Here is a 24,436-nt window from a genome sequence, read left to right on the forward strand (position 1 = left end):
GCTGAGTTTTGTTAGCGATGCACACATGTAGATGCATCGTTTATTCATGTGTGTCCACATGTTCACAGCTCCATCGTGCTTTCTTAAGCTCTGAGTATAGCAAGCACCTGGATCTTGGCTTTTAAATGCTACTTTGTACTAATGGGAGCAGGGCGCCCAGGACAAATGGCTCATTCCAGAGCTGGTTAGGAGGAATGCAGCCTCTTAGTGTACTAGGAGGAGCAAAGGTGTTCAAAGGTTACCAGGAGTCTGTAGGGGAGACATGGTGCCAACTTGATGGGCTTCCCTGAACAAACCAGGAACTGTTGACACATCAAATAGATGAATTACAATAGTTGATTTTATAGTATAGATCAATGAAGTAGGAAACAATCCATTCTCAAATTAAAAAAAAAATGCATCAAGAACACTACCAATGCAATACTTATTACAAACAGCAAGAGAGCAGGTGGAGTTCTAGCATCAGCCCTCAACTGAGGGAGGAAGTAAGGTGTCATCATTAGATAACTTGAGATTATGGCAGCTTACAGGGTGAAGTCTCTCTGTGGTATTCCTGCCAGAGATGCATAATCTGAATCAACTGACAAACTGAAGCATCCTATCAATTAGCTGACACTTAGCAGAGTGAGGCCATGCAGTGCAAGGAGAGCGGGAAAGCCTTCCAGACTGAAGAATACCCGGAATCACGCCAGCACTGCCCGCTGCTCTTGCCCGCTACAGAAATGTCCCTAGGACACACAGGGAGACAGCAATGACCCTGAGAGTACATGACAGTGACCACGTACTGTGCTCCTGCCTGGTTGTAAGTTTCCTGTTTCCTGTGTAACGGGGAACACAAAAGGACAAAGGCAACTAGACTTCACAGCAGTCTCTGCTCACCTAGTTTAGGGCAAGTGCTTTGTATTTTATTCTATCTGTTCTGTAAATGTAGGATGGCTTCTAGATTTAAAAATCTGTAAATAGCCATATTTTATACATACCAATATTCTAACTGAATCAATGAACACGGCCAAATACACTTTGAGCACTGAATGTTAAAAGCTGGTCCTCCTGAAATGACACAGTTAGTTCCTTGGTGGGCAGCTCCTGTGAGCGCTTCCTCCGATGTTTCATAATTCTGAAAGCAAAAGCAAACTGATAGCACGGGCTCATAGATGGATTGCAGAGTACAGGCCAGTTATCCCCAGATGCTGGAAATTCTTGTTTATACATTGATCTTTATTACTTGAGGAATATGGAAAAGATTTTAAGGTCAGATAAATTCCCTAAGCTATAGTGTGACTTAATCAGAAAATATTCATTGTCAGCAAGGGTTATTGGTTAAGGGTACTGGAGAGATAGCTTCATAATTAGCACATACTGCTCTTCCAGAGACCTGTTTGGTTCCCAACACCCATTAGCTAGGTCACAACCTTCTGAAATTCCAATTCCAGGGGATCTCTTCTGGCCTTTGTGGGCACTGCACACATGTGCATAAACTTATATGAATACAATGTACATCATTTTTTTTAATCTAAAAAAAAGAGTTGTTGAATAAGGAGCTACCACTTTCCTGTTAGAATGAATTTACACTTGTATTGGAATTTTTAATGCATTTGCAATAAATGAATATATATATATATATATATTTTAAAGATTTTTATGTGTGTTTGCCCTTGCCACTTGGGATTCTTTTGTTGTTGTTTTCTTTTAAAGATAGAGCTTACTCTGTAGCTCTAGCTGGCCTGGAACTCATTATATAGAACAACTTAGTCTCAAACTCAAGAGATCTGCCTACCCTTGCCTTCTGAGTGCTAAGATTAAATGCAAGCACCACCATGCCTGACTTTTAGTGATTTCTAAAGGAAGAATCAAAAAAGTAGTGTGCTGAGCTGGACTTACAGCTCAGTGATAGAGTTACTTGTCTGGCATGTGTAAAGCTTAGAGATTGATCCTAGATACACACACATGAATTCCACAGAAATTATTGGGTTTTACTTACACACACACACACACACACACACACACACACACACACAATGAGGCCATAAATTCACTGACAATAATTGTAGTTTCAAAAGAAGCTCTGTCTCTGAGAATCTTGGCAAGTGTCTACTCTTCCAAAGTCGTTGCTTTGTGGATCCCTTGGCTTTGCAGAGACCTGCAGGTAAACAGCCAGAAAAATCTTTATGGTATATTAACATACATGCAGAGTACCAGAGGGGAATCCTACCTTATCATCAAGAACTTCATGCAGGGTTAAATAGTCACACATGGGGAGGAGGTTCACACACACCCAGGTTGTGCTCCCGACTCTGATGTAGCTCATTTGGTGCTCTGAACCACGAGGCTCCCAACAGCTAGCTTCTCATAGTGTGAACGTGAAGCCAGCACATTTACTCTTACCCTGCCCACTTCAAGCAAATGTGCTCTTAGAAAGATAGGAATGTCTGTGGATATAGCCAGTACTACCCTGTAGTGCCAAAAGCCCCGAGCTTCTGTCCCATTGTGCCTAGACCTTGTTATAAAGCTGCATCTCACCAGAATGGCTACTTGCTGCTGTGGGATCCATTTCTGCATTGACTTTACCAATAAAGCAGTTTCTCCATTTATTTTAGTTTTTAGTTGAGCTTTACCATTGAAGGAAAAGGAATCTTTGTCCGTCAAAGCAGACAGAGGGTCAGAGCTGAGGCTAATTCATGAAGGTTTTGTTTTTGGTCCCCTCCTGAGCCAACTCTGTATGTGTATGTGTGTGTGTGTGTCCGTCCGTCTGTCTGTCTGTCTTGTGTATGTATATCTGTCTTGTGTGTATATGTATCTGTATCTGTGTGTGTGTCTGTGAATGTGTCTATGTCTGAGTTTCTGTGACTGTGTGTGTATCTGTGTGTGTGTCTTTGTCTCTCTGTGTATGTGTGTATGCATATCTTTGTGTGTTTGTGTGTGTCTGTGCATATGTGGGTGTGTCTATGTCTGCGTGTGTGTGTGTGTGTGTGTGTGTGTGTATGTGTGTGTGTCCACTCCCTAAGTTGATATTTTGTAACTAGGGAGCAGCCCAAGTGAAAGCTGACAGTGCAAAGTGATTGACCAATGCCCAATCCTAACCAAGGAGGCTGGACACAGATCCTATGGCCTCTCTGTCTTTACTAGGACATTCTTCTCTCCACTTTTGTTTGCTTCCATAGACAGAAACACCCACTTTGCATGACAAGAAAGGTACTCTCCGGTCCACATATCCTCCTTTCATTCCTGTCACCGGAAATTAATAAGTTACAGTGGGGGAGGGGTGGGCTTTTGTTGGTTTGCTTTCTTGTGTGGTTTGTGTGATGTTGCTTTGTGCAAAGTATTAAGGAGCTCTGTGCTCAGAACCAGGTGACAGCCCTCCCTGGCTCCATATCTCACTATTTCCTACTCACTGTAGGCACAGGTTCAGAAGACGAAAGACCTGCTCAATAATGTGGCCTCTGATGAAGCGAATTTAGAAGCCAAAATTGAAAAGAGAAAATTAGAACTGGAAAGAAATCGGAAGCGATTACAGACCCTGCAGAGTGTCAGGTAGAGTCACTAGAGTGTCTGTGTACGTGGACATTAGGTTGGAGGACAGGACGTGGCATGAGCTGTTTAGCCATCAAAAAGCAGCCTCACATACAGAGACCCCATGCCACAGTTTCCTTGCTGCTTGTCCTAAAAGCAGACTACTGTGCTCTCTCTCTGTACTACTTTTACGATGTCTGCAACATGGCTGGACTCTAGAGCCCTCTTTAAGTTTTGTGGTTTCTCATAACATGAGAAAGTAAATCTGGATGAAGGGAGTTACACCAAACGTGGCCTTCTGAAATCTTACCACACATTAGACTGAAGCAGAACATGCTGCCAGCTTCTGAGTTGAGTAGATTTTATACTTTTCACTTTGATAATTCCTCACCTGTCAGCAATTCATTTTCCTTATGACTTTGGCTCAGTGGAGGAACAGTTCCACTGAGCAGTGTGTCAGTGGCCGGAGCATTGCCTGTGTCAATGGAACCTTCTGTGTATTCCTCAGGTTTCTCTTTGTGCTCTTCTTTTTACTTGGTTTATGCCTTCCTTCCTTCCTTCCTTCCTTCCTTCCTTCCTTCCTTTCTTCCTTCCTTCCTTCCTTCCTTGGGCTCAATATTTTTTGGTGTTTCTTTTTACAATGTTGGGAATGAGCATTGGCAAATCACAGGCACCAAGAGCAAGGCACCAAGGGCCTCGCCTTCCATCCCAGAGCCTCGCTCATTCCTCTGCTGAGATCACTGCCATGAGAGTCCTAGGACTCATTAACAAAGTCATGCTTAGAGCAGACTCATTCAAGTTGAGCCCCAAATCACCATCTTTGTTTGTTTGTTTGTAAACAAGATCTCACTATTTAGCTCTAGCTGTCCTGGAACTCACTCTGTAGACCAGGCTGGCCTCAGACTCACAGAGATCTGTCTGCCTCTGCCTCCCAAATGCTGGGACTAAAGGTATGTGCCCCAAGTCTTTTAAATAGCAAAGTTACTCTGCTGTAGTTTTAAAAGCTTAGTGTTCTCTTTCCATCTGTTTCTTCCTCTGTCTTACTTTCCTATTGCTGTAACAAAGTCATCATGACCAAGGTAATGTATGGGAGAAAGCATTTAGCAGGGATTGCAGTCCCAGAGGTTAGAGTCCGTGCTGGAACAAAGGCCTGGCAGCAGGGACAGCTGGGAGTCCATGCCTTGATCCACAGCAGGAGAAAGAGAGCACACTGGAAATAGAACAAGTCTTTTGAAACCTCAGAGCCAATGACACACCTTCTCCAACTAGGCCACACCTCCTAATCTTTCCCAAACACTCACCAACTAAGGGACAAACATTCAAATCTGTGAGGTTATGGTGGCTGTTCTCATTCAAATACCACATCCCCAACTCCTTGTGTCATTTTAAAAACTGCCTCAGGTTCTTGCTTCCCAGCACATACACTGAAACTGGAATGACAGGATGACGTGCACCTGCATTCTGTAGTTTTGATATACGTTCTCTTGACGCCATGGACAAGCATCTCAGCAGCCAGAACTGATATTTCAGTGATGCTGGGAAATCAGAGTGGCCCCAAGAGTTTCAGGGGCTGTGTAAGACAAAGAGTCTATCCACACGTTTGTCCCTTACTTGGTTGGTGGTATCCAGCATTCCTGTTAGGGTATTGGTGCCAAGAGTTTAACCCCTGTCTGGGCCATGATGTACTCAGGGGAACTTCAATTTGAAAAGAGAACATTCTCAGCTCAGGTGGAAGGTAGCTCACATGAGAAGCAGCTTTTCTAAAAAGAGACCCAGTACACTCCTCAAGTTTTTCCACACGAGGTTTTTTTTTTGGGGGGGGGGGTGTTTGGGGAGACCGTGTGTCTCCCAACTCCTGAGCTAAAGGGACCCTTCCTTGTATCTCAGCACTTTAGCTACCACAGGATGCCACAGGACTATAGGCATGTTCTTCTACAACTAATCCTAATTCTTTAAAAATTCATGTGTATGGATGTTTTGCCTGCGTGTATACCTGTGAACCATGTATCAGATCCCGTTGAACTGGAGTTACAGATTATGAGCTGCCAGGTGGGTGCTGGGAATTGAACTCTAGTCATCTTGACGAGCAGCCAGTGCTCAACTGCTAAGACATCTCTCTAGCACCTCGTTATATCTGTTAAGATCAGAATTTTCCTGTGAAGATTAATAACAAAGCCAGGCATGTTGGGATGAGCCTGTAATCCCAGCACTCGAGGAAAAGGGGGGGTGGAGGGGAGGAAGGGAAGGAAAAGGAATACTGAGAGGGAAAAGGAAACCTCACCAACCAGTTCAAACAGGCTTCTGTATTGCAGGCTTTCATTTCATTTTGTTTTAAAACAGCTCTCATGTGCAGTGGCCCGTTTACCTCTGTGCCATATCCACAGTAGACTTTGATACCACTAAGATACTGCAAGACAACTTACTGATTTTGAGAGATGTGTACAGCACATATGTTAACCCTGTGGGAGCCTGTGATTCATTGAAGTGAAATCCACAGAACTATGTGCTAATAGATTTAATTTTTCTTAACTTGTTATTGATTCTTTCTGACTTTCACATACATCCCAGTCTCACTCTCCTGTCCCTTCCTTGCCACCTCCACCCCTAAAACCTCCCCCTCAAAAGAAATTAAGGTAGAATTTTTAAAAATCTTAATATGGAAGCTGTAGTGTATCACAGTGTGTCCCACAGTATAACCTACTGTCCACACATCTTTATTTGCAAATGTTATTACAGTGAGTCAATGGTCTTGTTAAGATGCCTCTGGCTTCTGCTACACCATCAACACTGGATCCTCACTGGGACTCCTCTCAGATATCCTGTTACTGTTTTGTGTCATGGAGATCCTGTAGCTTTGGATCTGCAGGACCAGCCCTTTCATGTGGCTCTAGCAGTTCCTAGATGAGATACGTGTTGGGATAGGCCAGCTCAAAGACCCGGATCTGGGCCTGAGTGGTAGCTGAGGCAGTCAGCCCACCAGCTCTTCTGCACACACACTGTCAGGGCAAGTTCTCCAGCACTGCCCTGGCTAGTTCACCCAGTGCCATAGCTGGCAAGGGCCAGGGCCAGCTTTCCTGCTCTCATGCCCTCGAGGAGGCTGACATGAAACCACACCACCAGGGCCAGCTCTACTGTGCTGCTCAGGTGAGGCACAGGACCCATTCGCCCAAGTACTGTTTAATTTTTATTAAAAATATACAATCCTAGTTGGATGTAATGATATACACCTTTAATATCAGTACTTGGAAGATAGAGGTAGACAGATCTTTGTGAGTTCAAAGCCAGCTTGACCTACATAGTGATTCCAGACCAAGTCAGGGTTACATAGTAAAACTCTGTCTCAAAAGAATACACATACATATTCATTTCTATCTGTATGTATATTTATGGACTTAGCATGATGGAACACATATGAAACCCAGCACTCAGGAAGCTGATCAGGAATTTACCAAGGACAGGCTAGACTACATGAGACCCTACTAAAAAATCTGAGACGATGTAGGTTACGTCCAATGCATGTTGTTGGTGATTTATGCATAATTTTTTTCTTAATTCTCCTACTTTCAGGGTTTGTTTTTTCAGCATTTTATAAAGAATGCATGGTTAAAGATAACTATGTTCACTTTTTGCCCCATACTGTGAGAATGAAGACAATTCTCAGCAGTCAAACTGTCGCCATTAAAATGTCGACATCACTCTGAAGGGATCTCACTGTCATTGTGTAGGGCCCAGGGGAATGCTGCAGAGGGACTTCAGCCATGTCAATGTAGATCTGAGTCTCCTTGGAAAGAAAAAGAGGCTCCATGTTAACAAATGGTGGGGTAACGGAGAGGGCCTGGCCACTGTCGGAAGCATGTGCAGTCATGTTCAGAACATGATCAAGGGTATTAGGCTGGGCTTCTGTCACAAGATGAGGTCTGTGTGTCATCACTGCCTCATCAACGTCGTGATTCAGGAGAATGGGTCTTTGGTGGAAATCTGAAAATTTCTGGGTGAAAAATACATCCACAAGGTTCAGATGAGGACAAGTGTTGCTTGTTCTGTCTCTCAAGCCCGGAAGGATGAATTAATCCTTGAAGGAAATGATATTGAACTTGTTTCAAATTCATTGGCTCTGATTCAGCAAGCCATAACATTTAAAAACAGGGATATCACAAAGTTTGGGGATGGTATCTATATGTCTGAAAAGGGAACTGTGGATCAGGCTGACAAGTAAGATCCAAGGTGCCCTGCTCCAGAACAAGATCCTGACTACAAGTATGATTGAGCTCGTTGGGGACAATAAAAGACATATATTAAGGGAAAAAAACAACAACAACAAAACTATGTTCTTTTGATAGGTAGAGAGGGGTAAAGGTGAATTACTTTTAAACAGTTTTCAGAGTGGGGACCTTGTGTAATTAGAGGTTTCATGATGTATTTGAGAGAAATTTATGATGATGGAAGTTGGGAGTTTCAAACTAGCACAGATTGATTGACTTTCACTTTTTATTTCATTTGCTCATTTTAGGCCAGCCTTTATGGATGAGTATGAGAAGGTCGAGGAAGAGTTGCAAAAGCAATATGACATCTATCTAGAGAAGTTTCGGAACCTGGCTTACCTGGAGCAGCAGCTTGAGGACCATCACAGGATGGAGCAGGAGAGGTTTGAAGTAAGCCTAGGCCTGCTCACTCGTGCAGAGATGACAGGAGAGCCTCCTGCGTCCTCAGCATCTGCATGGGCTCTAGGGACCTGAACTATTGCTCACGTTGAGCAGCAAGCACTTTACGCCTGAGCCACCTCCCCAGATCCTCACTGTGGTTTCTTGACAATAATCAGGTCTGTTTCCTGGTTATTTTAGGGGGTGAGGGGGCCAGTGTCTCACAGTGTTCCCCAGACCAGGCTCTAGCTTCAGCCTTCTACATGCCGGGACTATAAGATATACACCGCCATGCCCAGCTGCCAACACACCTGACATACCACCTTCTCCTGGTCCTTCACCAGGAACTGGGACCAGGATTTCCTCCTTTATCTTACCATCCTGACCTGTCTGTAAACATCTTTAGCATTGGAGTGGTGAAGCAGTATAGCAGAAACACGGAAACACTTCTGCTTTCTTTTCTTGTGAGCAGGAGAGCTGTGGCTATCTGCACCAGATACATCTCCTGTGTCCACTGTCCTTGTAGCACACATGCTAGCCTTCTCTTGTGTCCCTCTTTTCCTTTACAGTAGTGTGGGAGTGGGAGGAGGGTATGGCCCCAGAGCATCAAATGCCTAGGCCACTCCCACAGGCTGCTGGGTAGACAACAGGGGAAGAGCACAGGTTTAGGGACCTCAAAGGTTGCTCTAGCAAACTCTTTTTAATTTTTTTAAAAAGACTTATACATGTCTATTTCGTATACTTATATTTTGCCTGAATGTATGTCTGTATGCCATGTGCATGCAATGTCCTCAGAGGCTAAAACTGGCCATCAGATCTCCTGAAGTGATGTATAGATGGTTGTGAACCACCATCTGGGTACAAGGAATTGAACCAGGGTCCTCTGGAAGAGCAGCCAGTGACCCAAACCACTGGGCCATTTTGCCAGTCCACTTAAACAATTTCCTAAGGTGTTTTGTTTTGTTTTGTCATGGTTTTTTGCACTATATAACAAACACTTCAGTATTCACACAGTGGTGAAGAATCAGATCGTCCACCAAAGTTCATTATTTTGAATCTGTTTTTTTTTCCCCTCCACAGGAAGCTGAAAATACTCTCCGTCTGATGCAGAATAAGCTAAAGGAAGAAGAGAAGCGACTGCTCAAAAGTGGAAGTAAGGCCCTGTGCTGAGTAGTGTTTCAGCTGAGAGAGAGAGAGAGAGAGAGAGAGAGAGAGAGAGAGAGAGAGAGAGAGAGAGAGAGAGAGAGAGAGAATGTGTGTGTTTGGTGGACATGTATGTGCACACATGCCAAGCGTGCAAGTGCCAATATGAGTGTGCCATGGTACACAAGACAACTTTCTGGTTGGTCCTCTCCTTCTATGTTTACATGAGTTCCTGAGATCAAACTCAGGTCCACAACTTTGCATGACAGGTACACAATGAGTTATTTACATTTCTCTAGCAGAATTACTTACAGTTTTAAACATATTTATTTTAATTAAACTCTTTTCTCTCATTTTTAATTGTGGTAAGAACAATAGATGTTACCTGTCCTCTTACTAACAAATCTGTCATTGACTAGAAGTTCTAGAATATTTTCAGATAGCAGTTTTCTCACAGCTTTTATATTAAGTACCCTTTGACTTTACTCAAACAGCTTGCTTCTCATAGAGACTGAAATGGCAAGCATGGGGCCTGCGTGGCTCTGCACCAGGTCTTCTGCATATGTCTTATGGCTATTAGCTTGGTGTTTCTGTGGACTCCTGACTGTAGGAGCAGGGCTGTGCTTTTGAGACTCTCTGCTTCCTATTGAGTTGCCTTGTCCAGCCCCACTCTGAGGGCTTTTGCTTTGTTTTACTATATCTTGTTTTGTCCTGTTCAGCTGTCCTCTCTTGGAGGCCTGCTCCTTTCTAAAGAGGAAACAGAGTGGGAATGGATCTGGGGGAGAGGGGAGGTGGTGGGAGCTAGTAAAAGTGGAGGGAGGGGAAACTGTGGTTGAGATGTAGTTTATGAGAGAAGAATCTATTTTCAATAATATTAATAAAGTTTGCTTCCAATTATACAGCATCTAGCTAACATTCCTTTCTTATGATACTTATGACATTTGTGTTTGTTTAAATGCTACAGTTAGCTTGAACTCTATGTAATAAATAATTTTGAAAGAAAATTATCCGTACTAGTATAAATGGTCCCATATTTTAGGGCAAGCTGAAAAACTGTTGCATGCAGTGTCAGTGAAAGGCCACTTGCCTGTTTGCAGATCGCACACACAGTCATCCAGGAGTGCTCGACAAGGCCCTCACCTGTAGAAAAATGGACTAAACATGAGGCCTAGACTCTGGGAGGAGTCTTCTCCACGGTGAGCCGGCGCTGCTCACCTGGATGACACCAGGGCAACAGTTCCACACAAGGAACTGTGGCAGCGTGTGGTCTTCCTGCCACACCACAGTTCTGTTGCACTGACATGCTTCTCTTGCTTAGTTCTGTTTTCATGTCTTTATTCTTGTGGTCAAAACAGTACACCTGGGCATCCAGCTTTTCTCCAATCTGCCTGTCCCCTTTGTATTGTTTCCTGTTGTACCTGTTCTCTGCTCTAGAAAGAGAGCAGAGACTGCTGGGAATCCTTTAGAAAATCTTAACAGTGACTGTAGCAAAGCAGGCTCCTGCTGGTTTAATGCTAGGTCAGTCAAGACAGAGACCAAGTGGTGCAGTGACCTCTATTACGTGGAGTAAGCATTTAATACCGTAATTTTCATGGATAAAATAGGAGAGAAACAAATCTGATTGGTGATTTTGTGTTATAGTGTAAAATTATGTTAATATGGATTCATTTTCTATATAAAGGCTTTTAGAAGATAGAGTTTTCAAATTGTGTTGGTAGTCTTGGAGGATGTTCTTAGTGACTGTTGCCAGTGCCCAAGCTTTCCTCCTGAGCTGAAGAACACAGCTTTTCTTTTGGCTAAAGAAAGAAAGTTACCTTCCCTTAAAAGCCAGGTAGATCCAGTTACCTTGACATTACTTTCACATGTAGGCACCAAGCAAAGCCTTTTGGAAAACCAATAACTGCTGGATTTCTAGGCTGACTTCTAAGTCAGTGTCAGACCAGCAACTGCAAACCTGTCCAAGACCCTCCTTCCCAAACCATCACTCCTGGGTACAGTAAGACACTGGCTTTATCTTCCCGCTATAGTCTCTGTTGGTTCTGTCTAGGGAATGTTGAGCTTGCAGGCACAAAGACAATGAACAAGTATTTAAGAAATGTATGTAGAGTGATTTGGAGGCTGGAGCGATGACTCCATGATTAAGAACACTGCTGCTCTTCCAGAACATCCTAGTTCAGTTTCCAGCACCCACATCACACACACACATACACACACAGACACACACACAGACACACACACACACACATACACACACAGAGGTGAAGAACAGAAAAGGAGAGACATGATTTTTTTAATTAAAAAAAAAATGATTGGGGGCTGGAGAGATGGCTCAGTGGTTAAGAGGACTTAACCCTGCACTTAACTCTGCTCTTCCAGAGGTTCTGAGTTCAATTCTTAGCAACCACAAGGTGGCTCACAACTATCTGTAATGAGATCTGATGTCCTCTTCTGGTGTTTCTGAAGACAGCTACAGTGTGCTCATATATTTTAAATAAATAAATATACTTTTTTAAATGATTGCACTGAAAATAGCCTTTTATAGAGTGCATGCCTGAATGCCTCCCCCAATAAATAAATAGAATTTATTTAAAAAAAAAAACAAATTTCCTAAATGTATTCATTGTCTGTGTATATAATGTTAGGGATTGGACCTAGAGCTTTGGAAAAAAAAACAGTACAATAAGTAAGCACATGTTTACCACTGAGCCACAACCCCACCAATGTATGCTTTTATTCTAGAATTTTCCCCAGTAAGGATGTCACTTCAGCACTTTCTCAGACAGCTTCCTCTGTAGCCCAAGCCTGGCTCCTTCCTGACCTCCATCTCCCTTCGCGCTTTCTCATTCACTTCAATCTTTGTTAGACTCAGGCTCTTGAGTTAGTAACACCACCTGACAAAGAACAGAGTGGATTCCACCCCCACCCCCACCGCCACCCCTGTTAACCAAGGACTTCCACCTTGTGACAGTCAGCTACTCAATTTCATAAAAACTTCAGGTTGTCATAATGCTTTTAAGACACCTGGTCCACATTCTTTTTACTTTGAAAAATTGCTCAAAACAAATACAGCATATTATGGTCTGCATTAATACTTCACTAAGTACTTATGAACAAATCCAGGGAGTCTCACAAAATCTAATGGCTGAAAAGAGGGCTCAGAAAGGCAGATGCTTTTGCACTGAAGCCATAGAAGGCAGAAGACATCAGACTGTAATGAAGGCCTGCCCTTTTACTCTGCCTTGTGGTGTTTCTGCCAGGCAATGATGACTCGGACATAGACATCCAAGAGGATGATGAATCGGACAGCGAGCTGGAGGACAGACGGATGTCTAAGCCTCGGACAGCGATGGAGGTGCTCATGCAAGGTAGTGTAACTCCTGTTGCCCGGCTCCTTGTGCCTGTCTCTCAGAACTCCAAGGGCAAACTTGGGTGAGTTTGCTCAGTATTGAGAGCTACAGTGTATTGAGAAGGGCCCCTGGCAGCACTTCCTGTCTCAGTCTGTTCTTCAGGATCTGTCTCTCAAACTGCTCGTGGGAGATCACTGCCTCTGATAGTTCTTTTGTGTGCTTCGTGTAGCTAAGCTGGTCTTGAAGTCACAAAGTACCTCAAGATAACCTTGAACCTGATCCTCCTGCCTCTGCCTCCTAGGCATTGGGATTACAGGATACAGCTCCATGCCCTGCACATGTAATATTCTTACCTGTGTCCCTGGGAATAGCTGGTTCACATTTGTGGCTTCAGATTTCCCACAGATACCTCAGAAATGACCTCTGTAGCTGAAGCTCTCTGCGCTATTTGTTTTGGTCAGTGCAGTTTCGTCCCTTGTGGCCAATTAACACAGAAAAGGGGATACATAAGTGCCTCTTGCAAATCTCATTTGATGGATGGGAGCCACCACTAGAAAAAGCTGCGTAACTTACTCAGTGTTAGTCTGAGAGGAGCAGTGCTTGTTTCAAATCCTGTTTAAGTCCAAAAACTATGGTTAGGGCCTTCAAATGCCATAAGACTTTGCACTTGTCTAACCAAGGGAAGGGCTTCTGCAAACAGTTCTGGGCCTGCCCTGAGCAGCACCCGTCCTGCACTGCCTGGACCTAGCCAGCAGGAGCCTGGTCACATCTTCATTCTGAAACTTCCACCTAGACCCATGTGCAAGTGACACTGGTTCAGAAGAGGGGGACATTTTCTTTTTCCACAGATAGCAATGAAGTTCTACTGCATGTGACCTGACAGTGGAGTTCAGTGACATTTCCTCCCCAAGTCCTGAGAGGATGTGTTTTTCCTTTTTAGTTTTTTATTGATCCTTCATGAGTTTCACATCATGTACCCCAGTCCCCTCATCTCCCTGTCCCCTCATATCCCTCCTTCACCCTTGCAATGCCTCCCAATAAAACACACACACACACAACAAAACAATGCATAGGAAACATCTCAGTGGAAGCTGTAGCGTGTCCCATAGTATATTCCTCTGTCCACACACCTTCTCTTGCAAATAGTCATTGCAACGAGTCATTCGTCTGGTTCGAGATCTCTGACTTCTGTGACACCGAAATATTGGATCACTATCAGAACTCCTCCCAGTTATCCCATCGTTGCCCTGTGTCATGGAGATCCTGCAACTTTGGAACAACAGGACTGGCCCTTTCATGGATCCCAACCATTCACAGATGATAGAGATTTAGGGATGAATCAATTCAGATTCCTAAAGCTGGGCCTGGGTGGGAACTGAGCTGATCACCTGGTGGCTCTCCCTTATCCCCACCATCAACAGGAGGAGGCAGGGCCAGCTCTCCTGCTCTCATGCCCCAAGGGCCAGCTCTGGCTCACCTGCACCCACTCCTCCAGAGCCAGCTCTACTGTGCTACCCAGTCAAGGTGCAGGGCCCACTCTCCCAAGTGCTGCAGCCTGTGAGGGGCTGAGCCAGCTCTCACACCCTCAGAGCAGGCTCATGTTTGCTTTCACCTTAAGTGCCAGCTCCACTGTATTGCTCAGGCAAGATGCAGGGCCCATTCTCAAGAATGCTGCAGCCAGCAAGGGGCAGGGCCGGCTCACCCTCTCTCATGACCCCAGAGTCAGCGCTCCTGACTGCGCCTTAGGTGGCAACGGGGGAAGGGGCAGAGGGCTAGTGGCAGTGCCAACTCTCCCTCACCCTGTTCTTGGGACTTGCTCACCAACTGCCCTTCAACCAGGGCCAGCACTACTTTGCTGCTTAGGTGAGATGCAGGGCTCACTTTCCCAAGTGCGTCACCTGGCTAGGGGCAGGGCCAGCTCTCCTGACTGCCACACCTGGTGAGTTGCAAAGGGGGCAAGGTTTCACCCCTGCACCTATGCTGCTTCATGGTAGAAAAGTGGCAGGGCCAGCGCTCCTGAGTTGTCGACCTCCAGGCTGGCTCACATGCACTGTCCCTCAATAACCCTCACCCACTCCTGCCACCAGAGTCAGCTCTGCTATGCTGTCCAGGAGAAGTGCAGGGCCTGATCTCCTGAGTGTCGTGGTTGGTAGGGCCAGAGCTAGCTCTCCCAAGCTCATGACCCTGGAGGCAGCTTTGGGGAGTGGTGTGTATCACTTCTGTGCCTGTGGCAGATGAGTGACAGGATGAGCTCTCCCACACTCATGCCCTTGGGGCTGGCTCACTCACTCCCCTGCTGCCAGGTCCAGCTCCACTGTGCTGCCTGGGTAACGTGCAGCCCACCTCTCCCAGTGCTGCTTCTGGTGAGAGTTGGAGATCCTCTTCAGGGTGCTGCATTCAGTGAGAGGCAGGCCAGTTATGCTCAGCCCCAGGACATCACATGGTCTCCAGCAGCTGCTCTGACCAGAGTCATCCCCATGTTCTCTAGTGGTAATGTGAGCCACAGACACCAACACGTCCCCTTCCCTGTGTAGCCGTGGACTCTGACATGGCCCTCAGTGGCAGCTTGGGCTAGGACCTCACCATGGCCCCAGGTGGGGAGCATGGCCACTCATAACAGGCTTCCCCCTCCACCCCGAGTCTCCACCCCAAGTCTCCAGTTCCATCTCTTCACGATGTTCAAGCTGCTCCACTTCCCTTTCTCTCCCATCTGACCAACATACATGCACGTTGTTGATGGCTCCCACTACAGGCTGGCCGTATGGCTGGTGGGCCCCTGGGTAACATCCTCCATCTGTGCTGTGTGGCATGGTGGCAAGCAGGTGTCTATGGCCACCAGTGTCATGCACTGAAGGGCAGGTCTGTGGGTGGCATGGCAGTCCACAGGTTGGCCTTCCTCCTCCCATGCTGTACTACCTGGATTTGATTTGGTTTTTATGAGTCCTTGGCACATGACAGCTTTGGCCACCAAGCCAGGCATCAAGCTAGATGGACAAAGGACTGCTATCTGCTCTGCCCCTGACTAGTATAAGAACACCACCACCAACAAAGTGTCTCCTTGCCCATTGCCGAGGGAGCAGAGGATATGTTTTTCAAATACTCATGATTCTTTTCGTGGTTGTTTTGTGGTTCTGGAAATTAAATCCATGAACTTAAGCATATAGACAAATTTTCCACCACTAATCTATACCTCCAGCCTTCATGGAAAATGTTTGTGTGTGTGTGTGTATGTGTGTGTATGTGTACACATTATTATATTATTATATTATGTGTGTACACACATGCATGTGCACTCTTGGGCACATGTCCCAAGGTAACTTTTGAGACTCAGTTTATTCCTTCTACCATGTAAATTCTGGAGATTGAACTCAGATAATTAGGCTTGGTAGCCAACACCCTAACCTACTGAGCTGTCTTGCCAGCCCATGTTAATTTTATTGTTTTGTTTGTTGCTGTTGTTGTTGTTGTTGTTGTTACATTCTCACTATGGAGCTCAAGCTAGCTTTGAGCTCCCAATGATTCTCCTCCTTCAGTCTCCTGAGTGCTGAGATTGCAGGTGTGTATCACACCCTGGCACGTTACTATTCAACTGCCTTTGTCTCATCTTTCAAAGTAGAAGTGCCGAGCTCCAGCATGGTGGCTCACAGCTACAGTCCCATCACTCTAGAGGCTGAGGTACAATCAAGAGTTCAAGGCCAGCCACAACTATATAGTGAGTTTTTCTCTCATAATAGAGGGAAGGGAGATACAGGAACATGACTACTATTTGTTGACAGTTCTAATTAGTTGGAGCTCACTTAAGTATATATGTTAATCTGTACATTGGTATTTCCCCAGTTTTCCAAGAACAGCAAGTCTTAAATGCCATTTCTTGCCATAATTTTCCAAGAATCTCATCATTTTTTGGTTTGTTTTCTCAGGAAGGCCCAACAAACGCATCGTGGGCACAATGCAAGGTGGAGACTCCGATGAAGACGTGAGTCCATCGCCTTCCCAACACTCCTGTGCCTCCTGGTCTGGGGCTCTGCTCATAGCTTAGCTCAGGTGCTGCCCACAGTGAGGGAGCTGCACATGGTTTGACTGCTGGAGTTTGCCCTGTGAAGGGCTGGCTCTCCCTCGCTTGTCAGGAGCTTGTTTCTTGCGTCAGACAAATATGTGCACCCTTCGCCCTTCTTTGCTTTGTCGCCTTCTCACGGTTCTTTCCATTCTCACTTTCCAAAGATGCAAGCAGCACCAGCCCTCTTAGGTAAATGCAGGACTCCCAGCTCCAGGAAGCAGGTTGGTTTTTTTTGCTTGCCTCATCTGTTTGTTGCTGTGTGTTGGTCTGCTCAGGGCTAGCAGATCCTCTCCTCTGGAGTTATGCTTCCTCTCTTGAGCAGGAAGCCCTCAGAATAGATCCCACTGTGAGAGAGGCAGGGTGATCTCTTGCATTACCATTCTAAAGAGGTTCAAACATCAAGACCAAAGATGAGAAAGGTGTGTGTAGTCATTAGGCCCTGAAATATTACCTAGAAATGAAGTGTTGATGCCAAGGGCCATGGTGTAATACCAGCCTGTCTTCAGCACCCTTCTGCAGTTCTGGAGCAGGAACACAGAAAAGATATTTTTCTAGACCAGGGCCTCGGAGACACCTGGCAGGAGGCTGAGGTCAGGATGCTGGTGCCTTGAACTCCACCAGATAGATAAATGGCTAGAGAACTTAACCAAAAAGGGAAATCTGGGTTCTCAAAATGGCAGGCTGGGTATGCACTGCCAGGCTGTCTGAGCCCTGTTCTGCTACAGTCTCTGGCCATGCTACTTGGCCCATGTGGCAAAGGTACTGGAGAGACACCAAGGCCAGTTTGTAAGGCACAGGCCTATGTCTGGGGTCTGGCACCTTCACAGGGACAAAACAGGACCTTATGCTCTTGGATGGCACTTGACTTACTAAGAACCACAGTGCAGTATTACTCAGATTTACAGGAGCAAGCCAGGGTGCCTAGTATTGCCTACCAGGGCACAGAGACACTTGTACCTTGAATTCCTAGGACGGTCACTAGAGGGGCAGAGAAATCACTGGGCTATAACTTTCTTTTTAACAGCAAGGATGCACATGATAAAGTAGCTACCATCCACTCCTGTCCACCCAAGGTTGAGACACAGAGGATCTAGCCTGAAGAGCCAGTGCTTCCTGGAAAGTGTGTCTGGCTTCTGTTTTATTTGCTTGCATGCTTTTCAGAATTAATGCATCCTCAATGGCTCAATTCTTCCCATTTGTTTATTTCATGGAGGCTGTGTTCTCACAGCCTTTCTGTCACAGAGCTTTTATGTGTTTGTTCAGCATGAATCTTTTGAGTCTTATCAGTGTTGGGTCCTGAGTGCAGCAGGAAACACAAACAGTCCTTGCCTTTGGGACACATGTTCTAGGAACAGTCTAGCACACATACCACAGTCATGGTTGTTAGGAAAGAAATAAAGTCAGTTCAGAAGCTGAGAAATGACAGAGACAAGGGATTTTTTTTCTCATGTTCAGGCAAGGCCTCTCTAATAGAAATTGGAGCAGAGGCCTGAATAAGGGACAGGGAGAGCCGTGTTGGGGTGGACAAAGCCACAAGGCCCAGGGAGTGTGAAGACCTCCCGTGCCTAGGAAGTGGCAGGATGAACTAGGCAGAGAGTGAGGCAGCTAGGGCACTGTGGACCTGTGTGGGTTTGATGAGCACCTCATAAGATACAAGATGTTGCGGTTGTCAGCCCAGGAGAGACAGGCAGCAAGTATAACTGTGTAGACTGGAGGTGAGGGCGTTGTAGCCTGAGGAAGTGAGGACATTACTGTTGAGAAGTGCTGAGATCCTGGGCGTTTCTAAAGTCTGACCCATCTTGTTTTCTTAGTTAATTGCACCAGTGTGATGCAGAGAAGAACATGCAGACTGCTTCGGTTATGGTGTAACTGGCTAAAAGCACAGGGCTTTAACTTCCTGAGACAGAGATGAGTTGAGGAGGGGTCTGAGAAAGTGGGTGAGGAATTTGGTTTTAGACATTCTCGTGTGTGTGGCCTATTAGACATTCACATGTATCGTGGAGTAGCCAGTTGAAATTAAGGTTTGGAATTTAAGAAACAGGGCTGAGTCCCCACTGGGTTGGAGTCTTTTCAGTCTTCAGAACAGTGGCTTTGGGCTGTGGGGTATGGTGTTGTGCTTAGGCAATGGAGGGTGACACATGAGGATGCTTGAGTACAGCCGTTTACCCAGGGAGTTTATCCTTTCTTTTTTTTCACTATGAGACAAGGTCTTTCTATGTAGCTCAGGCTAGCCTCAAATTCATAGTCATCCTCCTGCCTTAGCCTCTGGAATGCTAAAATTGTAGGCTTATACCACACTAGGTCTGGTCTTCTCAAGGATTTCTGCTGGAAAGGACGCAGGCAGAGCAGGGTAGCTGGAGGAGGTGGTAACTCTTTAAAGAAGATAATTCTAACGTATGACTACTCAGGAATAGTCTGGATTGGGTGACCAGCCATCTTGGTATATATACATGGAACACAGGACTTGCTGTAAGAATGACAGCCCCAGTTGTGCTCTCTGGATCCAGACCATGGAGGAGCTGGGGCACCTTTACCTTGCCCTCTTACCCACATTTGTACTGCTTTCCACCTCCTCCCTGCATAGGCCTCCCTTTCTCCTGCACTTTTTGCTATCTGCCTGTTTACTGGGTCTCTGGACTGCAGCAGCCATGCAGCATCTAGGTTCCTCAGCATGTGTCAAGGGTATTCCCAAGACAACCATGGAAAGCCAAGCTCCGTTCAACAACCCTGGTAAAGAGTGACTGGTTGTAGCCCAGTCGAGTGGACTCACTCAGCTGGCATTGTGCTGTGTTCCCACAGCCTGCACTATATAGGTATTGCTGCTCATTGTTCTTGAGAGGGTAAGGTGGGGTCTCTTAAGGACAAGATCAGAGTGAGCTGCCAACTTAGTTCTATTTGCCATCTCTTTGCTTCAGGAAGACTCAGAGGACAGTGAAATTGACATGGAAGATGATGAAGAAGATGATGACGATTTGGAAGATGAAAGCATTGCTCTCTCACCAGCTAAACCCAGTCGAAGGGTCCGGAAACCTGAGCCCTTGGATGAGAGTGACAATGACTTCTGACCTTCTTGCCAAGGAACCCAGGCAGATTAAGAGCCTGAAGGAGGTGGTAGATATATAGGTAAACAGGGACTCAACTGACTGGAAAGGTAACATGTGTTTTGTTCACTACACCATCTGGGCTTAACTGTGCTGAAACCCCACAAAGATTTTCTTTGTCTATCTCCTAACACTTGGAATCCCCATACCTGTGTTCTAAGTCATTCAAATCTACCCCTTGGGGAGAAATACAGACTGACACCATATAAGTCTTGGCTGCTGTTATTATTTGTTTGTTTGTTTTTGTTTTTCGAGACAGGGTTTCTCTGTATAGCCCTGGCTGTCCTGGAACTCACTCTGTAGACCAGGCTGGCCTCGAACTCAGAAATCTGCCTGCCTCTGCCTCCCAAGTGCTGGGATTAAAGGCATGTGCCACCACCGCCCAGCTGCTGCTGTTATTTTTAAATTAGTTTTCCTTGATGATCACACCACAGAGAGCTCCAGATTATGAATGTTTTGTTTTCTCTCAGAGGACAAATGTTCTTCTGGAGGCAGATTCATGCTACCCTCCCAGTTCCCCAGCCTGGCTTCCTCAACAAGTGCAGCTCCAACTTCTACTGTTACCTACTCCTGCTTACAGGCATCTGTGTGTGCGTGCGTGCCTATGTGTGTGTGTGTATGTGTGTGTGTTATATGTGCACATGTTCTAATGGGAGCAGGTACACATGTTTGTGCTGGTAGGCATTCATGTGTGTACATGTATGTGTGAAGGCCAGAGAACAACCTGTTGCATGAAATATAAACAAAGGCACCCACACTAGCACTGTCTATGTTCTTCTAGTAATCTGATTTCCCTGCCACCAGGGTCTCCATGGGCCTTATGAGGTGGCCACCTGACTTGTTCTCTTGCTGCGGATCCTGCTCGAATTCCCAGCCATACACCCGAAAATCCCTGTATCCCCATAAAGTCAAAACTCTAGAGGCTTGTGATTTATCAGTCAGATTCTTGTCAGTATCTTCTCACCCCACAAAACATCCACACAATAGACTCAGTCAGTTGATATTGATAAGATTGCTTACCTAGACTGGACAAATTGTCCTGTAATTACCCATCCCTTATATGATATTCATAGCTACTCATGGCTGTTTAAAGCCACGTGGAATCTGGACCATCTTTCTCTTCCTCCATCTTCCTTCCCTTGCGTCTCCCTCTCTCATCTCTAGAACTCTCAGTGTGGAGCGGTGGGCTGTGAGAAGCAGCTGGGCACCTGTTTGAGCACAGGCCTCGAACCCCAGACCCTAATGGGACAGAAGGCGTTCGGCATCACTCCTGGCTCCTGGCTCCTTTCACTCAGTCTCAGCTCCCCACAGCCCTTCCCACAGAGAGGTCTATGGCCATCAGTCATGAGGAATAGTGGCTCAGGCTCTCCCACGTGTAGATGAGGCATCTCCAAGCTCTCAGACCAAGCCAATAGGGGTTATCTGCTGCCAGACCCTAGCCCACCCCAAAACTGTATATGAGGTCCCTATTCAGGAGAAGTAAAGGTGTGCAAGAATCATCCTGTTGTCCAAGAGTTTCTGTCGAAAGAGCTGTAACACTAGAGCTGTAACACTTGGGAAGAGCCTTCAGGACCCTCCCTTCCCTGCTAGCTAGCCTCACAGCCTGGACCGACTCAGCGCAGAGAGACGAGTGCAGCACCTGAGAGTAACCGGGCAGTGACAGCTGAGACGAAGGCAGAGGCAGCAGCGGAGACAGCAGTAGAATCGGTTCCCCCTCCCAGCTTGCACTCTGTCCCCTTGGCCCGGACCTGCCACACCAGGCTGGGCCGGAGAGCGACGGACAGCAGAGACATGGGCAGAGGCAGCAACGGAGGCAGTAGTGGACCCTCCCTGCTCGCACCCTGTCCCCAGCCGGGCTGGAGATTGTTGTGGGACACCCTCTGGAACAGGGACCCACATCTCAGCCCATCTTCTCATCCACTGCCCAATCACAGGCTCTCGCCTTATCTTGTGCAGTAGACAACAGCCTCAGTGCTTGTTCCTCAGAAACTGTCCACCTTTTGCAGAGTGTAGGGATGGGTCTTTTACAGGGACCTGGGAGCTCGATTATCCTAGACTGCCTAGACAATCTGCTCCAGCCTTATCTCCCACTTCGCAGGGATTACAAGGGTTTGGGGAGGGTTTGGAGACTGCACTCAGATCCTCGTGCTTGCATGGCGGACTGTGTCAGCTGAATTGTATCCTCAGCCCAACTGGCTTTTCTTATTTTGTTTAATTTTTGAGATAGGGTCTCACTATGTAACCATGGCTATCTTAGAACTCCCATGCAAACCAGGCTGGCCTTGAACTTGCAGAGGTCCATCTGCCTCTACCTTGTTGGTATATGCCCATGCCCGTGCATGCAGAAGCCAGAGGAGGGCATCAGGTGTCTTCCTGATTACTTTCTGCCTTAGTCCTTGAGACAGTCACTCCCTGAACTGAAGCTTGCTGTTTTTCAGCTAGACTGGCTAGCCAACAAGCTCTTGTTGGTACACAGTGCTGGGGTTACAGGTATGTGTAGCCACACCCATATTTTTGCTGTTTGTTATTGTTTTGTTTTTGAGTCGGGGTCTCACTGTGTACCCCTGGTTGATTTGGAACTTGCTATGCAGGTCAGGCTGGCTTTGAACTACCAGAGCTGTGCATCCCTCTGCCTCTAGACTGCTGTGATTAAAGGTGTGAAGCATCCCACTTTGTCACTCCACCTTTTTTTTAATGTAGGTTCTGGCATCCAAACTTAGGTTCTCACGCTTGTGTAGAAAGTGGCCATACCCACTGAGCCATCTCCCTAGGTCCATGAATACAGCACACATGGAAGAAAAGTGTCGGATTATTTTTCATTTAGTTTATAGTCTGAAGATTTCAAAAGCTACTTACCACTCCGTAAAATGTACAAAATGTAAGTAAGATGTTAGATGGCTCAGTGGGAAAGGAGCTCGCCAGTAAACAGAGTTCAACCCACAGAGCTCCCACGGTAGGAAGAAGGAACCCACTCCCACTGGTTGTCCTCTGACATCAGCGTGGGCATGGTCGCACCCACACACAAATAGATGCAATTTAAAAATGTATTCAACACTGTATTTTTATATAATCAAAGTTTACTCAAAAGCATTATTTTTGACTTGCACCTGTTACATACATAAACTAGCATGTGTCGTCGTCAAGCATTTTCGTTTGTCTTTTGAGGCAGTCTCATTGTGTAGCCCTGGTTGTCCTAGAACTCACTATATAGACCAAGTTGGCCTTGAACTTGAAGAGATCCACCTGCCTCTGCCATGAACTCGCCCTGAAGAGCAGCTTGACTTAAACGTCCTGTCTCTGCCCTCTGCACACTGGGCACACGGTCACCCTGGCTAGATGCTGCTCTTAGAAAGTCACAGGACTGGAGCGGTGGCTCAGTTAAACGTGCTTGTTGTTATGTAGAAAACTAAAGTTCACAACTCCAGCTCCAGAGCGTGTGATGCCCTTTCCTGACTCCTGTGGGCACATGTGAGACATGGGACATACATAAATGGAAAACAAACCCAAAAGGATAACAGTGAAAATCACGAAGACTGTCCTCTTGAGACAAGAAGAAAACATAAAATCTCTTCCAGTCTATTTTGGGGGAGGGGTACAGCTGCCATATTAGAGGCTTGATAGATGGGAGAGGTCCACATTCTGGTGTGATCAAGATCTTTCTGGCTTTGTCCCTAAATTCCTATTTTCTGAGACCAAGTCTCCAGCTGGTTTGGAACTCACTGTTGAGCAGGGACCCTGACCGTGTGTCAGCAATGCCATATCTACGTGCTGTGGATGTGTGGGAGTGACAGAGTGGCTGTAATGTAGACAGTGCAGTCCTGTTGTGGTGACACAGTTGCAGCCACTCGGTAGGCCAGGAGGATAAAGACCCAGGCTCAGTAATTAATAAAAGGTGGTTTTGGAACCCAGTGCATTGGTCCATGGTGCCTATTTGGCCATGACCATGGAATCATTTTGCCATAGGTACATTTCCTGTACAGATTTCTTTTCACTAAGTATGTACTAAGCAGTTATGGTTCTCGGCTGTCATGCTTACATTAGTTCTGAAATGAATGAGTCTTAGCATCTGCATGCAAGGTGCATACAGTGTCTGGGGTGCGAGAGGCTTCGGAACCCAGAGTAAGGAGCAGCAAGCCTTCTCTGCTTGGAAAAGGTGTGTGTGAAGTCAGACTGGACTGGGTCTTCTGGGGGATTTTTGCTGTCTGGTTGTCTATGCTTTGTAGTAGTGGGGATGGAACCTAGAGCCTCAAGCTCTACCATGATCTGTAACTCATCCCTGAACTGGACAAGTAAGACTCCATCACATACAATCCACGTAAGATCAAGCCAGCCCAAAACCTCACATAGATCGAGGATCTCTAGGCCCCGCTGTACTGAGGAGCTATTGGCAGTTAATAGCTGCTCCATGACAGAGAATCATTTTCCTTTTTTTTTTTTTAGGGTGTTCCCACTGGTATGTTTCCCATGCCCCAGTGAGTAACCCCTTCTGCATGGACTTATGGACTTAGTGGATTATCAAACAAAAGAAACATGAAATTAAGGAGTATGTTTTGGGAGGAGAGCAGAAAGGGAAGGCAGTGTATGTGATTATAGTTCATTGTAAACGTGTATGAAAGGCTCAGAGAGTGGTTTTAAGCC

The 24,436-nt window shown here is 46.0% G+C and overlaps 1 protein-coding gene and 1 non-coding gene across 3 annotated transcripts in view; one reads left to right on the plus strand and one right to left on the minus strand.

Moving 5' to 3' along the window:
- Window positions 1-20,002, plus strand: part of Cluap1 (clusterin associated protein 1) — a 29,236-nt gene extending 9,234 nt beyond the window's left edge. The window contains exons 7-12 of one of the 2 annotated variants that reach the window (XM_028760934.1): window positions 3,398-3,531; window positions 8,021-8,162; window positions 9,231-9,303; window positions 12,551-12,658; window positions 16,561-16,616; window positions 19,613-20,002. In XM_028760934.1, coding sequence (XP_028616767.1) covers window positions 3,398-3,531; window positions 8,021-8,162; window positions 9,231-9,303; window positions 12,551-12,658; window positions 16,561-16,616; window positions 19,613-19,762 — 663 coding nt within the window. In that variant the 3' untranslated portion in view covers window positions 19,763-20,002. The remainder of the gene's footprint in view (window positions 1-3,397; window positions 3,532-8,020; window positions 8,163-9,230; window positions 9,304-12,550; window positions 12,659-16,560; window positions 16,617-19,612) is intronic. The other variant, XM_028760935.1, reaches the window with a different exon arrangement.
- On the minus strand, window positions 15,575-15,716 carry LOC114615296. The gene has a single exon (XR_003710450.1). It is a non-coding gene; the product is annotated as a small nucleolar RNA SNORA48 (small nucleolar RNA).
- Window positions 20,003-24,436: the final 4,434 nt, after the last annotated feature.

The sequence above is a fragment of the Grammomys surdaster genome, unplaced genomic scaffold (assembly GCF_004785775.1).
Source record: "Grammomys surdaster isolate TR1022 unplaced genomic scaffold, NIH_TR_1.0 126612, whole genome shotgun sequence".
NCBI lineage: Eukaryota > Metazoa > Chordata > Mammalia > Rodentia > Muridae > Grammomys > Grammomys surdaster.